This window comes from Mytilus galloprovincialis, chromosome 13 (genome assembly GCF_965363235.1).
Source record: "Mytilus galloprovincialis chromosome 13, xbMytGall1.hap1.1, whole genome shotgun sequence".
Classification (NCBI taxonomy): Eukaryota; Metazoa; Mollusca; class Bivalvia; order Mytilida; family Mytilidae; genus Mytilus; species Mytilus galloprovincialis.
The window spans coordinates 55645613-55663955 of record NC_134850.1 but is presented as its reverse complement, the minus strand read 5'-3'; the positions used below and the strand labels follow the sequence as shown (position 1 = coordinate 55663955).

General features: G+C 32.6%; 1 protein-coding gene across 1 annotated transcript; it reads left to right on the top strand.

Annotated features, from left to right (window-relative positions):
* The first annotated feature begins 2877 nt into the window (after window positions 1–2877).
* On the top strand, window positions 2878–7267 carry LOC143057743 (60S ribosome subunit biogenesis protein NIP7 homolog). The gene is made up of 5 exons (XM_076231125.1): window positions 2878–2986; window positions 4132–4218; window positions 5112–5250; window positions 6342–6482; window positions 7137–7267. The coding sequence occupies exons 1-5, from the start codon at window positions 2931–2933 to the stop codon at window positions 7254–7256; spliced, it is 543 nt and encodes a 180-aa protein (XP_076087240.1). The 5' UTR covers window positions 2878–2930; the 3' UTR covers window positions 7257–7267.
* Window positions 7268–18343: the final 11076 nt, after the last annotated feature.

Genomic DNA, 18343 nt, shown 5'->3' with positions numbered 1-18343 from the left:
TTATTTCGTCTTAGATTTTATGCTTAAAAAATTCCCAATTAGAATAAAAATTCCCAATTTGATGTTCAAGGGACCCATTTGAAAACACCTGGAATCATCCCTGGCTACAAATGTACATAAATATAGGCTGTTTTTGACGATACCATGTACATATATCGTGTACTAACATCATAAAGTCGTGCTAAATTACTGAAATCTTCACAATTTTAGCATTTTAGTTAAATTTGAGACGGTTTTCGACGTAAATGAAAGTGACCGCTTTCGTGTTCATCCATAATATTTAAATGTAAGTTGTATTGATGATAATACATAACATGTATAAAGGTTGAGGATGAACACGGATGCGCCACTTTCATTTTTGACAAAAACCATCTCAAAAGTGACGTTTTTTGGCATATTTGATAGATTTTTCATATTAAAGCTTGAATCGGAGCGTTTTTAATGACAAAACCAGTTAAAATCTTTCACAAAAACTAATCAAATCAATTGAAGTAGACATTTAAGTGTTTAAAAAGCGTAAAAAATCTTTCGTTAGATGAACCTGAAATTTGAGGCCAAAATCAGCATTGATCAGTCCTTACCGGACCTACTCCTTTCAATATCATCATACTAAAACTTGTTTTTTGTTTGTTTGAATTTCTGAAAATTAATTCAGTCTAAGAAATTGACTATACCTACACTATATATGCATGAAATCAAATCTACTGAAACATTTTTTAGAGCCAATATTTCTGGATTTCATTTTGTCTTCATACAGACATATAAGCTCAACCAGGCTATAAAAATTATCTCCCTTAGAATTCTCCTGAAATTTCAGTTTACCACATGTAATTTGGAAGTTTACATTGCTAAAAGGATTAATAACTTACGATTTTACTAAACAAATGGAATACACTGGAATATTTGTGTTAAAAAGTCAACTTTTATCACTTATTCAGTTTCAGGCAATATCTTTTCAAAACTTTGAGACGGTCTATATATACATGTACATGTAAATGTAGCTATTAATTATCCAAATATACAAAATCTTTTGAATTTATTTATCATCAATGTTTAATGTTTACTGTGTGTGTTACAAATAAACTCATTATAGATACCATGGATACCAGGATTTAAATTTTGCATTTGCGCCAGACGCACTTACAATCTACAAAAGTCTCATCTCCATGATCTCAAAAAAACAATTAAAAGGCCAAATAAAGTATGGTTAAAAAGCATTGAGGACAAAAAATTCCTAATAGTTTTTGCAAAATACAAGGCAGCACTTTAAATGACAGACCCAAAGAAGTGCTTCTAATTCTATACCTTAACTGCTTATATGGGGACGAAGTCCCCAATTACGGTAGAAAAATCAAGAAAAAAAAATCTGGAAAATTTCCCGAAATTTTTCATTTTACTAATGAACTCAAAATCGTTAACTTTTTTTTTCAGACTTTTTTAAATCCCCACATCTGCGCAGAAATTTACTTCCTTTTCCGGTCTTGTTTGCATGAGACTTTGAATAAAATATATATTTATCAGTCGAGTAAAATATAGGAAGGAACTCAATACCAATATTCATTTTTAATAGTTGTTTGATATGAAAAAAACGTTACCTGATGACATCCCTAACAACAGAATCAAAATCACACGTTACAGTATTTCCGTTTCCTTTTTTCACATGTTTGAATTAAAAAAAAAATCATACAGACTTTGACCCCTTTTACAGGTTATGCCTGCTTCATATTATATTTATGGCTGACTAAGTATTTACTATTCAACGGCAGTATTAACGTAACGCTTCCCCTCCCTTCACAGTCTGCACCAAAAACTTTTTCAACTACTAGTCCGAAGACCAATATTCTGACATTTTTCTTATTGGTCCAAACAAAATTTTCAAAAAATTCACTAGTCCGAATGAAATTTTACTAGTCTGGGGCATCAGACTAGTGGCTAACTGTGCAGACTGCCTTCATAGTCCTTAAACATTTAAAAAGTCATTATACTATAATGATGATTTCTTCAACACTGCCCTGGGTAGGTGATTCTAAACTTAGGAAAACTAGGTATAACAAAAATGTTATTTGTAACTATACATACATCAACTAAGGATTTGTATATGTACTATACAAATCCTTGCATCAATGAAAAAAAATATTGTTACTTCTCATTGAAGGTCTTACGGTTCGGTTACCAATTATTGCTTAGATCCATATAAAAAAAGATGTGGCATGATTGCCAATGAGACAACTATCCACAAAAGACCAAAATGACACAGACATTTACAACTATAGGTTACCGTACGGCCTTCAACAATGAGCAAAGCCCATACTGCATAGTCAGCTACAAAAGGCCCTGATAAGACAATGTAAAACAATTCAAACGAGAAAACTAACAGCCTCATTTATTGTTGGTGTCTCATTGATTAACATTTTTTTTCTTTAAATATAATTTTTGAAGATTTATAAATTGGAAGGTTTTCATTTTATCTTGTTTTTGTGTTTATTTTAGAACAATGTAGGAAATGTTTTTAATTGTTATGATTTTTTTGTATTATTGTAAACAATCACTAAGTTTTATGATCAGACAGCATTTATATTCATACAACTGTTTTGTTTTTTACAGATTCTTTGTTTTTATGATTGTAGTGACCTTTAAAATAAAAATGTTGTTGCTACATGGGCGCTGACATCTTGGATTTTCAGAATAGGTTAAATTCATTAGTTTGTACCGGCTATGTTTTAGTTGCTATAAAATGCACCCTTTCTTTGATTTTTTGACAATAAAAATTTCAAAATATGGTTTTGGTTAGATTAAATTATTTGGTGAAGAAATTCATATGTTTTTAATCAGGGTTTGTTTTACTGAAAGAAAAAAATTAACGTTCATTATTTTAGTCCGACCTAAATAAACCGGAAGCATATGGTTTTATTTACATCAAGAAATTCAACATGCGTCCACTTACTGAAGAAGAAACAAAAATATTCTTTGAAAAGCTGTCAAAATAGTAATAAATATTCTAGCAGTAGAAAATAACAATTATATACACAAAAACTAATCCAATCGAGTAAAAGCTGCCACATTTATGGCTGCGTATCTCTAAACAATTGGAAAGTGAATTTCAACCTGTTTCGCTGGGCTGTACGGTTACTTCAGGGGCTTATACAAGCTATTCTTATTGTGAGAGTGTCCTAATCTCCCTACTAGGTGTCAGTCCCTGCTAACATCATCAGGTCCTTGATATCAGGTGTCTAGCTTGCTTTGCGGTAAAAGGTGGGAGAGGGATGCACTCTTAAGGGGGGTTCTGATCTTGGATCCCGCTTACTGTTTTGTCAGATTTCCGTATCCCGCTTACACCATGTACGTTAGCAATTTTCTTTTTTTTTTATTTTCCTTTGTCTGCTAGACCTCATTTCCCGTTTTCACTGCACAATCATTTGATTTTCACATATCACGCTTACTAAAAATCAGCAATTGGTCACGCTTAGAACCCAATGAGACTCACCTTAAGTAGAGGCTGGAAGTACCCAACTGTAACCCTTGTGTCCCTTCAGATCCCTCGGTGCTGTGCCAGTACCTTCACACAGGCTGGGAACCCCAATAGAACTACAGGGCAATTACACATCAAAGGAAACAAGTAGTTTCGGCCATGGAGCTAGTCCAAATAATTATGATGTCTTGTAAGGCTATTTTATTAATTCTGTTCTGGGACAAATTCTTTTCTTGGAAAAAGTCATCCCAGAACAAAATTAAAAAAGCTTTGCAAGATGTTATTATTATTTGGACAACCATCATGACCATGGAACCATTTCGGCTTTGGTTGATTCAGCAATTTATCCCCCATCTGCCTTCCATTATTTTTTTATAATAGGTGTGATTAGAAGTTTAATTACACAATGCTGAACTTTAATATTGCCAAAAACAAAGAAGAAAATTATGGCCGATAAGGAGTGTTTTTTTTAATTTCTGTGTCATTTCAGTATTTGGTTTCTTGTGCCAAGTTGTGGATAAAAAATTTCTTTGTATTTATAGGTTTTCATACAATTTTCAACATACACATATTCTTGTTATGCAAATACTGATTATGAATATATATCATGTAGATACATATCTGAACTTTATTTACAATTTTATTGACTTATTTAATTGTAGTATTGGTGAGAATATAAAGTTACTGTTAGACAGACCCGATGGAACTTACTGCTTCAGACTTCACAAAGACAGAGTTTTCTATGTCAGGTATACAAATAACCAATTGATATGCACATGATGAATGTACATACATTTTGTACCAACATATATTTTTGTAGATTTACAAAGACAAAGTTTTATCATCATGATCATCAATTTTTACATTTTCGCTTTGGTCTTTCAGCTGTCTGTTAGTTTTAAGATCATGAGCAGGACATACTACTTGAAAAAATATTTGGCAATGATGTCGTGTATCAGTGCAGCAACATCACATGTTCATGTCTAGATCATTGTCAATTTATCAATGAATTGCATGTGACTTTATTCATACAGCCAAACAACTCTCACCTTTTGTACACTTAAAGCCAACTATTTTGTTTTATTCAATACTGACAACCATATAAAGCATGCATTAAAAAAAAAGTCAATATTCTTTGTATTTCTATCTCAGGTATACAATTTACCAATTGATATATATTCAAACCAGGTTCTATGTCATGTTTACATAAATGTGATCCAAATATTATCCACTAATATACAAACCAACACAACTTCTACATTTTATTCTCAAAGATATCCATCACACAACTAAGTTTGTTATATTCAAATACATAAACGTGTACACACCATTATCAATATTATAACGAATATTATAGTTTTCTAATGAAGCAAAAAAAAAAAGGTGCATTATGGGTACAATGTAGACTAGATAAAAGATAATTGTAAAAAAAGTCAGAACTTGATAACATCCAGAATAATGTACCTTACTTCCTACAGATTAAGTGAAATATTGCTGAAGGGTAATGAAAACTGACTAAAGTTCAGTATCCTAGAAAAATTTGATAATTAAAAAGTTCAATGTCATAACTTTTAAAAAACTAACATTACAAAGTGCCGAGCAATAGATGACATATTAAAATAAAATTTTCTTAACATTACAGGGAAGAGATAATGAAGTTAGCAGGAAACATTGCAAGGAAGAATCTAATCAGTATGGGAACATGCTTTGGTAAATTTACAGGATCACAGAAATTCAAACTACACATCACAGCTCTAGATTTTATTGCACCTTACGCTAAGGTAAAATTACTGCTAATGTGTTATTGTTTTCAATGATTTCTTGTATGTGTAAAATGTCATACAAACTTAAGTTAGTCATTTGTAATTGTAGTATCAAGATACCTTTGGAAAGTATATTCAGGGATGTTTATTCAGTTTTAAGTTGAAAGACATTTAGTTTTGGAAAGTATAAAAAATTGTTTGGTTTTTATTGCAAACTTAAATTAAAAACAAATTTAAAATAATCAGGACAACAGAGTACAGTATAAAATAAGGAGATGTAATATGATTGCATATGAGACAACTATATCTATTAAAGTGATGATATATATAGTTAGAAACTTTATAAGAAAATGTGGTATGTTGGACAATGAGACACCTATCTTTCAGTGACTCCATGGAGGGGAATAAAGCAACTTGGTCTGTTTAAGAGTTTTGGCAATTGATTATACAATTTAAATAAAGGTTGGTTTTTGAATGGTAAGTAGAAGACTGCCTGACAAACTATTGTTAAATGATAACAATGATGAACACAAAGCACACATACAAGAAGCAGTGATTTCATGAGGTTTGCAGAAATATTCAAGTATCTCACACAAAAAACTTAACAAATTGGTACAGAATGAGATGCATGGGCTGGTTGAATATACCACCTGGTTTTGATTTGGTTTTATAAGTTATTGGCTTTCCATTATTTGTTTTCATTTTTCATCAGTGAAACACAATTAGCAATGAAATAACTAATCACTAATTGATAGGACAAAACAAAAGATAGAACAAATCAAAATATATACCTGTTTTTTGCCTCCTTAAAAATATTTGCATTGACCCTTAATTGGCATTTGTATATAAATGTGTACTGGGTTTAAAGATGCTAAGTCACAAAATGTCTTGACTTCAACAGTTCAGGTATTCAAATGTCTATAACATGTAAGATTAGGCATGGACATTGTTGATTATTATAAGGGTAGGAAAGATAAATATATATTTCAGTCTAACATGACTGAGGCTAATAGATGTATCTCCCATGTTGAATCTTGTTTGGGTATTTAAAATGAATCTGTATTAATATGTCAAAGTTTGTAGCCACATATATATATTTTAATTTTTAGTATAAAGTATGGGTTAAGCCAAGTGCAGAACAACAGTTTGTGTATGGACATAATGTAATGAAATCTGGTCTAGGAAGAATTACAGAAAATACTCCACAGTATCAAGGTGTCATTGTGTACAGCATGAATGATCTCCCTTTGGTAAGTTAGGATAAAACTTAAAAAATAAAAATATGTAATACATCGAAGATGATGAATGGTCTGTCTTTTATAATTCATTTGATGATATCATGTGATGAATTTACCAGTATGAGTTCTCAAACTTTTCCAAGTCATATTTTATTTCCAAAAAAAAATATTGGTCTGTAACCTACTCATGCTACTGTTGTGATGTTAAACAGTGCTGTAAACAATGCCAAGAAAACCTATTATTTCATCATTCCTCTTTTGATATGGATTCAAAATAATCCTTGATTTTTTTCCATTAAAGTTTGAATATAAATAGTCCTGTTAATGAATTGTGTTTCATTGGATATTTCACATCATTAGGTAAAATAACTGAACTTAAAATAGTTAAACAAAGTGGTAAAACAGTCAGCCTTGTATTATAATCTTTATCACTATAAAAACAAACAAATATATAACAAAGAAACACAAAAAAAGCGTATAGAAAAAGCACATTAGCAATAATGAAAGACACTTAAACAGTCTAGGGAGAACACTGTCTGATGTAGAATTATCTTATTATTCTTTTTATCTATGGTTCAGCTATTTGGATGGTTAAATGACTGTTAAATATGAGTGTGCTTACATTTTGTAGTAGATTATTGATAGAGATACATTTGATCTTTTTAGGGTTTTGGTGTAGCAGCAAAAACAACACAGGAATGTAGAAGGGCAGATCCCATGGCCATTGTTTCATTTCATCAATCTGACATTGGAGAATATATTAGATCAGAAGAAAAATTAGTATAATATTGATCAAATGTTCTGCTTGTTATTTATTTTCACAAAAACCACAAATATAGTGACAGGCCTAAAGTTAGGTGGCAGTGTTTTCTCAATAACTTGGTGTGAAGTTGATGGTAGATACTTGGTAGTCTGTTTACATTTTCTTCACATATTGTCTAAACTCTACATGCTCTATTAGATATTTGGTAGTCAGTTTACATTTTCTTCACATATTGTCTAAACTCTACATGCTCTATTAGATATTTGGTAGTCAGTTTACATTTTATTCACATATTGTCTAAACTCAGGGTCTGTATCAATTTACAGTATGTAGATATATTCATATTACTATTTTGTGAGTTTAATACAAAAATTACAGAAAAACTCCAGATTTTTTCTTGCTATACGTCTTGTTTATGGGAAACTAGGTGTTTTGTGCTGTCATTGATATTTGGTATTCAGTTATATTAAGCATTGGTGCCTCTCATTATTTTATGGTCTGTTGCCTTTAAATTTTTGTTTTGAGATCAGGTCAGTTTATGATGAATCACGAATGGTAATTCATAAAACTTTTATTGTGACTAACAGGCATACAGATACTTTTGTTTCCTGTCGGACATTGGGTCCTGCATGTAAGTCAGCTCCTATCAATTGTTTGGCACACCTACTTTTGTTTTTGAAAAATAAAAAATAGTTCCCAGTTGGATTAAGTTACTCCCTAAAACCTTGACCAGCATGACCAGGTAAGATAAGGATTTACCATGGGGTGATTCAATATAGATAAATGAGAATATAAATGTTGTACTGCACTTGCCAATATTTTCATCTAGTGTTCTAGCCATTAATGGATAGTTGTCTTATTGGCATAAGAACAATTAAAGATCAAAAGTTAACACGGTAGCTACCAACATAATTGTTTTTTTACGTCAAAACTAATATGTGTGTTCACACATTAAATATAATTATCTAAAGTGAAAAAAGTGCTCTTTGAAAACTAAAAAAAATTAGATAAGAAAATGTGGTAAGAGTGCCAATGAGACAACTCTCCATCTGAGTCACAATTTATAAAAGTAAACTATTATAGGTCAAAGTACGGTCTTCAACACAGAGCCTTGGCTCACACCGAACAGCAAGCTATTAAGGGCCCTAAAAATAGTGTGTGAAACCTTTCAAACGGGAAAATCAACAATCTAGTCTTTATATACAGAGTGCACTAGTTGAAATGTCTCACCTTCTTTTCTAATCATTAATATTTTGCTGATAGTCCTAAATACGATGCTTTACTACAACTATCACATTAACTTAACATGATCTAAGAAAATGAGGTAAAGGTCATATAAACCAAACAAGAAATACATGTACACCTTACAATCATTCAATACACTAAATATTGTGGACCTAGATTGCGTATAGTTGCTAAGAAACAGATTTTAACAAGAAACTAAACATTGGCCAATAAAGCAGGAAAATGAGATCATGGTCAGATGAACCATGCCAAGCAGATCTGTACAGCTTACAGTTCTTCAATACAACAAATAAAGTTGACCTATTGCTTATAGTTTAAGAAAAACAGACCAACACACAAAAACTTAACACTGCGCAATGAACCATGAAAATTAGGTCAAGGTCAAATAAAACGTGTGAGACTGACATGTACATCATAAAATATTTCCATACTATAAATAAAGTTGACCGATTGTATAGAGTTATAGAAAAAAACACAGAAACTCAAAAACTTAACTTTGACCACTGAACCATGAAAATGAGGTCAAGGTCAGATGACGCCTGTCAACTAGACATGTTCACCTTACAATCATTCCATACACTTAATATAGTAGACCTATTAGTCCAGTCATTCTAGCCAAAATATGACCAAACCTCAAACTAATTGCAACAGAATGTTCTTCTAGTTTTCCAAGCTGGTTTAGGTGTACTGTTGAACATAAAAAAAATCGAGAATGTTTGGATGAAGGGAAATTGTTAATTTTGGATGAAAACCTTGATTTTTTGTGAAAAATCGCTGAAAACTGGTGATTTGCCGTGACTCAAAAACAAAAATAGCAACTTGCATAATTTTTTATGAAGTCAATAGATCTTAATACAGTAATGATTTATTTAAACGTTCATGAACTGCAAAGATCAGGAAATTGAAAATTTTGGTTGAAAACCTTGAATTTTGATGAAAAATCGCCGAAAACTGGATATGTCTCCTTTCAGTAGTTCATCCAACATCGCATCTGCTTCATGCAATTCATCCGAAAGATCATCAGCGTTAATATCGGTACTGTTGGTATTTATGTAATTTGCTGGATTAATATCATTGGTACCAGTCTCATTTTCGATTTCATCTGGAAGTGGTATGCCGTATATGTGTGACAAGATTATTGACGTGAGAGCTGTATCTATCAAAAAATGTGCCCTTACTGCTCGTGCAATCGCCTTTCCACTAGTCATATGAGTTACTGCATTTGGTGCATACACTGTTTCAAGTAGTTCAGTGATTCCTGATCCTTCCATCAAGTGACCAATGCCGCCTACAAAACTCATTTCTAAATGAAAGCCTCCAAGTCTCAAGATAACTGACTTTAAAGGACTGTTCAATGGTTCATCTTTAATTATGTTCATTGCCTTCCAATAGAGGGGTTGATCAAATGTCAAAATAGGTACACAATGTTGAGCCTTTGCGTGCTTGCCTATGAAGTTAAGTGTTGAATTTATACATGTGAGATCACTAGGATTCATGTCTATCATTGGCAAAAAAACAACAGATGATCTTCCTGGGTAGTCACCGTCCATCACTTTGTGCATTATTGCGGACCAACTGGGTCGGTTGCATGTCAAAGGCCAGCATACTTTTGACAGAAGGTCTAACTTCCACGTTGTATCGATCATATTTGGCTCATAATTCATGGTTGCGAACTCTGCCTGTAATGATTGTTTAGATTGCATTTTATAATATTCTATGTTAATTTTTGCTAGGTCAGAGACTTCCTTTAGTGTGGGAGACAGCCTAGGGACAGCTTTGTCAAGTCTGAATCCTGGAGTGACAGCTGCAATCATGCCCATACCATGAAATGTTCCATGACCGTCTAAAGTTCTCAGATTATGGTCTACGTTATCAGCTATGTACTGAACGAAAGTGCCATTCCCAAACTGTGTGTTGGTTCTGTCATGAGCAGCAGCAGCAGCATTAAGTTCAAATCGTTGAACCTCTGTGTAGGAAGAAGCGAAACCAAGAGTGTTCAAAGTGTCCAATAAAAATCTTGATCCAAAGTGATGGTGCATTTGTACACTGAGGGCAATTTTTAGCGGTGCAATAAGTGTTCTTGGTCGGGAAGCCTGAATAATAGCTTGACCAACAGATGCAACTTTAACAGAAGAGTCGTTTTGACTAAATAATGTACGTAGTAATGTTTGTAACGAATCTGGGACAAATGTAATGTTTTGCTCTGAGTTTATATCAACAGAAGACGGATACACAGCTTTTGAATCTTTAAGACTCATAATATCAGCCTTTATTAACTTAGCTGCTGTTTCTATCATCGATAGTTTTTCCTCTTCTGGACTCTTAGATGATGGTCTTCTGTAAAATTCGTTCAGTATAGATGATGCTGTTCTCCTGAATGTGACTATATTCGGCTTTCCGTTTACTTCCGTGATGATGATATCGGATCCAAAATAAGTTTGCAGTCTCTTTTTCATGTGCACCACACTATACGCCTTATCTCCACAAATGTCTTCCATAGCCTGAACAAGATCGCTTACGGATGCAAGTTCGTCTTGTGTTTCTTCCAATTGTCTAACTATTTGCAGGAAAGCTTTCTCTGATGAATCTTCTTTTGGTCGTCCTGGTGTCGTTCGTTTGACTTCTTTGTTTGCTTGCTTCGAGACGGGGATTTGCTTACCAGTTCTAAAATTAACACTACATGTTTGGTGGTATATTGCGTCTGCCGCGTGCAAATCTGATGGTGCAATGTTGAGCCTCCTCAAAACGATTTCGGACCATTCATCATTTCTTTCTTTGCAGATGTTTCTAAGGGTGTTAGAAAAATCTGTTGTCCTGACAGGAAACACGTCGATTCCCCTTTTGCTCTCTGAAAATTTTGCAAAACATCCACAAAATAAACAGTTCTTCTGGAACTCAAAATCAGGAGTAGAAGATCGTAAGTCACGAGTTGGCTCGGTTATCGATACATCCGTATCTCGCATGTCCTTCTTGATTGAGTTAGCATTAATGTAATCACGTCGACATTTCTGATGAACTTTTTGTCCTGGAGTTGTGACAATTGTATCATTTCTGGTTTGGCTGGTCCTATTAACCGTGTTACATCCTTTTTCTCTTAGTTGTGTTATTTCTTCACCATTTAGTAGAGACACCCGACAAAAAACACAAGCATCCATCATTACCTAAAAAAATAAGAAGATCAAACTGTTAAGATGAGATTCAATGATTTTGATTTTGCTTTCATTTTATTTTTATCATATAAGATTTGTTTTGAATACAATATTAAAAAAGATATATGTTGACTTATAACCAATACATTATTCCGATGTCGTATCTGTTCTCAATTGAATTGTATAATTGTATTTTTGTTGAATATTAATTTCCCTTTTTTAGTGGATTAATAAATATTCATTTTTTATGATTTGATTTTTTTTTAAGTTGTCTCATCTCCTGTCCACCCTATATTTTTTTTTATTTCATCCTAGCCCCCATACTAACATGAAAAAATAAATGGTAGCTCCATAACACGATTTGTCTGCATCAATTTTGTATTTAATTATCGGTACAACTTCATTTTTCCATGAATTAAATTTAGTTCGATTGTAACTTTTTTGGCACTATCGGCGTTCCATAGTTTTTTTTTCGTCAGCAACTCCTGGCAATAAGAATAAAATTTCCTTTTTACGGGACTATTTAATGTATGTATTGTTTATACTGTAGTCCAAATATAAAAAACAGAGCTGTTTTGTATGTGATTTCTGGTTTAGAAACCTCGGCAAACCGAAATGAGCTCATTTCTGCCGCGTACTACATTTTGACGTTTCCCGTGTATCTACGCCTTTTAAAAACATCCAAAATACCTTGCATGGTAGCGTTATCTCTTAAGAATGTTAAATACGTATAAAACTTTTATATATAAGTTTTATATTAACTTACCAGAATGAAAAGGATGGAACCTAGATGCGTCGTCTGCAGTTGACCATTACGAGTTGTCTCCCATATCGTCATTCTTAATCTACGGGCGCCATATCTTTCCATAATATTTGAAGTAAAATCCAGATTTTTTTAGGGCTAAAATTGACGACTTTCCCCTATTTCGATTTTTCTCGATTTTTGATATGTTTCTTATACGTTATATTTCTCACGAATTCCACAAAAAACATTTCTGTTGCAATTAGTTTGAGGTATAACCATAGAATGACTGGACTATATTGTATACAGTATAAGAAAAACACAAAACTTAACTATAACCACTGAACCATGAAAATGAGATAAAGGTCAGATGACACCTGCCAATTGGACATGTATACCGTACAGTCCTTCCATACACAAAATATACTAGACCTACTGCTTATAGTATCTGAGATATAGACTTAACCACCAAAACTTAACCTTGTTCACTGATCCATGAAATGAGGTCGAGGTCAAGTGAAAACTGTCCGACAAGCATGAGGATCTTGCAAGGTACGCACATACCAAAAAAGATATGGTTTAAACATAAGAAAGAAATTAACATAACAAAAAATGTTAACTTTTTTTCAAGAAGTCACTGAACCATGAAAATGAGGTCGAAGGACAATGGTCACGTGACAGACAGAAACATCATCACATGATTCATCTATATACAGAGTATGAACCATCTAGGTTGTCCACCGTCTAAAATATAAACCTTTTAAGAAGTAAGCTAACGCTGCCGGAACACTCCCTATGTCGAGCTTTCTGCAACAAAATCGAGAAACACTTCTGATCCACATCAACAGACGACAAATACTGAACATCAGATTCCTGAATTAGGACAGGTGCAAACAATTGCAGAGGGTTTAAACGTTTTAATGGTACCAAACTTTCACCCTTATTTGAAACAATAGTGCAACATCACAACACCGAAAGACATAAGTAAACTTACTATGAAGGAATAGATTTGATCAATGATACAATGTAAATACAAAACTCAATACTTGTTCTGTTGAATTTAATTTATATAAATTTGGTAATTAGTTGTGCCTTTATAGAACTTCAGATTTTCGTTGCTTTTTAACATTCATACTTGATTTGGCCATCTATTATTATACGACCGCAAAAATTTTAATTTTTTGGTCGTATATTGCTATCACATTGGCGTCGTCGTCGGCGTCGTCGTCGGCGTCGTCGTCGTCGGCGTCGTCGTCGTCGTCCGAATACTTTTAGTTTTCGCACTCTAACTTTAGTAAAAGTGAATAGAAATGAATGAAAAAGGAACCACAAAAGGAAGGTTGGGATTGATTTTGAGAGTTTTGGTCCCAACATTTTAGGAATTAGGGGCCAAAAAGGGCCCAAATAAGCATTTTCTTGGTTTTCGCACTATAACTTTAGTTTAAGTAAATAGAAATCTATGAAATTTTGACACAAGGTTTATGACCACAAAAGGAAGGTTGGGATTGATTTTGGGAGTTTTGGTTCCAACAGTTTAGGAATTAAGGGCCAAAAAAGGGCCCAAATAAGCATTATTCTTGGTTTTCGCACAATAACTTTAGTATAAGTAAATAGAAATCAATGAAATTTTAACACAAGGTTTATGACCACATAAGGAAGGTTGGGATTGATTTTTGGAGTTGAGGTCACAACAGTTTATGAATTAGGGGCCAAAAAAGGGCCCAAATAAGCATTATTCTTGGTTTTCGCACAATAACTTTAGTATAAGTAAATAGAAATCAATGAAATTTAAACACAAGGTTTATGACCATAAAAGGAAGGTTGGGTTTGATTTTGGGAGTTTTGGTCCTAACAGTTTAGGAATAAGGGGCCCAAAGGGTCCAAAATTGAACTTTGTGTGATTTCATCAAAAATTGAATAATTGGGGTTCTTTGATATGCCGAATCTAACCATGTATGTAGATTCTTAATTTTTTGTCCCGTTTTCAAATTGGTCTACATTAAGGTCCAAAGGGTCCAAAATTAAACTTAGTTTGATTTTAACTAAAATTGAATCCTTGGGGTTCTTTGATATGCTGAATTTAAAAATGTACTTAGATTTTTAATTTTTGGCCTGGTTTTCAATTTGGTCCAAATGGGGGTCCAAAATTAAACTTTGTTTGATTTCATAAAAAATTGAATAATTGGGGTTCTTTGATATGCCGAATCTAACTATGTATGTAGATTCTTAATTTTTGGTCCCGTTTTCAAATTGGTCTACATTAAGGTCCGAAGGGTCCAAAATTAAACTAAGTTTGATTTTAACAAAAATTAAATTCTTGGGCTTAATTATTTGATATGCTTTATCGAAATATGTACTTTGATTTTTAATTATGGACCCAGTTTTCAAGTTGGTCCAAATCAGGATTCCATATCAAGTATTGTGCAATAGCAAGAAATTTTCAATTGCACAGTATTGCACAATAGCAAGAAATATCTAATTGCACAATATTGTGCAATAGCAATTAATTTTCAATTGGAGTTATCTTTCTTTGTATAGAATAGTAGTTGATAATATATGTTGGAAATTTGCCAGACATGACTATGATGTCATTTTCTATTTTTATTTGCCAATAACTTTATGTAAATAACTTCATTGGAAATTTGCCAATATAAAATGTTGCTGATAAAGCTTTTTTTCCTTATCTTATCTAAAATGTTTTTAGATTATGTATGTTGGACATTTGCCAGACATGACTATGATGTCATTTTCTATTTTTATTTGCCAATAACTTTATGTAAATAACTTCATTGGAAATTTGCCAATATAAAATGTTGCTGATGAAGTTTTTTTATTGTTTTATACAATAAACAATGTATATTATATGTTATTCAGGTCTCAGACAGGGTATATACTGTGACATTCCCGGCTTAGAGTTTATATCCCCTGAGCCGAATTACACATATATTACGGATTACCCCTGACTTAATGTTATTTTCAAGTGCAGGTATTTGTTGACAACACATATATATTGAAAAACCCAACCTGATATGTTCGGCATACGTGAAGGATTTTCTAATTTGCTGTGAACATAATTTTATCGTGTATGTAATAATTTATAATAACACTTTTAACATTAAATTTAAGTATTAAAAGTGTAAAATGCGTGATTTTGTATCAAAAATGTATTATTGACTGAAGCACGTCATTATTTTCCCTCTGTGAGCCTCTGACAGTCTGATAGCTTTTGACTACGTCACATAGTAACCGGTGTTATGATGACGTTTTTGAGGTTCCAATTGGGGATAACAACGTCGTATATACCCCGGCAGTTTCCTGAATATACTGACATCTCTGTGTTGTTATCCAATCACAAACCTCGACACATTTGTAATCCGTAATATTAACTTTTACTACCAACCAATCTTTACCATTCAGTGATAACAAGCACTTTATTTTACATTTTAATATTTTATGATGTATTTAAAAGAGGAGTTATTGTTGCAAACTCCATTAGAAATTTGAATTGATATCAGTTTTGGAAAAAGGGAAACGGGGATGTGAAAAAAAGGGGGGGGGGGGGTTAAATTTTTCTCATTCAGATTTCATAAATAAAAAGAAAATTTCTTCAAACATTTTTTTGAGAGGATTAATATTCAACAGCATAGTGAATTGCTCAAAGGCAAAAAAAAAAACTTTTAAGTTCATTAGACCACATTCATTCTGTGTCAGAAACCTATGCTTATCAACTATTTAATTTTAGATTTAAAAAGTTTGAAGAAGAAATCTTTAATTGATTTGTAAAATCTTGACATTTGTTTTGTGTAAAAAAAAACCATGTAATGTCAAAAATTTGATCACAATCCAAATTCAGAGCTGTATCACGCTTGAATGTTTTGTCCATAATTGCCCCAACTGTTCAGGGTTCGACCTCTGCGGTCGTATAAAGCTGCGCCCTGCGGAGCACCTGGTTCCAAATGTTTTAATTCATGCAGTGGTTTGGTTAATATTTTGGTTTAAATTTTTCTTTTCTTTTACAAGACCACATCACAATTTTGCATGAAGAGCTTTAAATGATATGCTCTTCAGTTTCGATTCTTTTTCATAGTTTAAAAGCTCTGCTATACTTGATGATATGAAATATATATTGGTGGTCGTAGCATTGTCTGTCAATGAGTTTGCTACTACGACATATGTCACATACTAGTAATGCTTAATAACTGTCGGGTATTGTTTTCTTTTAATATACTCCCGCTTTAAAAAAGTTGAAAAATACTGTTTTACCTCTTTCTGTCCGTCCGTCCCTTTATTTTTTTTTGTCGCATTTTCAGGAACTGTATCATAAGGATTTCTGTAATTTGGTTTAATGGTTTATATCAGTCAGCTATACCGTGTGATGCGTTTTCAGATTAACCACTCAACAACTTTCTGGGCGGGCGGGGGTATCAACAGTGTCAGTACAGTACATCACAGCTTCACTTAATTCATCTAATCAGATGGTTTCTTAACAAACGATAACTACTTATAGTTGAGATGCATCTGCATAATACAATAGACAAAGAATATATTACAAGGTTAATATATAAACCTGACAACACTTGTACATCAAACGATTTGGTTACTAGATGTATACATAGTACATCATTGGTATATATGATCAAAGTTAGCAAACAGAGATATAAAATTGTGTTTAAAACATTTTTACAATTATTAACAGATAGGGTTATTCAAATTTACTATCCCTTGATATTTGTTTCATAAAATTCCAAAATGTTCTTAATAATACTAACCATTTTTACATTGAAAAAAAATTGAAGAATTTAAAACGAATACGAATATTTATAAAACTCTAATTAGATCCGCATAAATATTCATACTTGCATAATAATACGGAATTTATTTTATTATTTCAGTTAATTTCAGTTTTCTTGACATTAACCAATCTAAAAAGCTTATACAAATATCATCTTATCACTAAAAGGAAAAAGAAAAAAATACAATAATCTGGACAATTTCTTACAACTTACTAATGATTTAAAACAGAATTAAACAAACCGAATGGGTCTTTAAAGAAACTTGATGCTGCAAAACACATATCCTTCCTCGATGACACATATGTTGTTTTCCCCGCAGAAAAAGCCCGAAATAACTTTGTTTTTTTGTGTGTTAATCACATTACATAAACTGCTCGATAAATAAATTTGATATTGGAAACTCAACACATACCACCATAACACTTATCAAGGAGAAAATCTTGGATAATTATAGGTCTGTGCTAGTATGTTCCTTTGTTATTTCAACCCAAAATGAACTGTAAAAAAAGAAGATGTGGTATAATTGCCAATGAGACAACTCTCCACAAGAGACCAAAATGACACAGAAATTAACAACTATAGGTCACCATACGGCCGTCAACAATGAGTAAAGTCCATACCGCATAGTCAGCTAGCCTAAAACAGGTTCTTCCATCACTGTATTCGATACCTTAACAACATAAGTGCAAAACGTCGTTCTAAATTATTTATAAACATCAATTTTGTTAGCAATCAAAGTTATTGTGAAACTGCATATATTAGGGGTGGTGTGATTCAGATAGTGATGTTAAAAAAATCCATTTGCATACTAGTACCTTTAGAATAAAAACAATCTAAGAATGCTTCATCTTACAAAAGTATTTAAAAAATGACTTTTCTACACTTTACGCAAGTACCCCCCATTCCAAACTTATAGACAAACTGATAGAGTTGGTTTTTATTTGTTTCATATATATATATATATAAAAAGAATTGGCTACGTAAATACATGTGTCCTCTCCTAGCGATCGATACATCGATTCGTACTTTGTAATCACACTGATTCAAACAAAACATTCTCTTAAACTGACATTATCAAGATGCTTGATTTGTTTTTATGGACAACATATTTGTTACATTTGGAGGACATGCTTTCAAATAAACAATTGAAATTCCCGTGGCAACCTCTACTTGCTGACTTG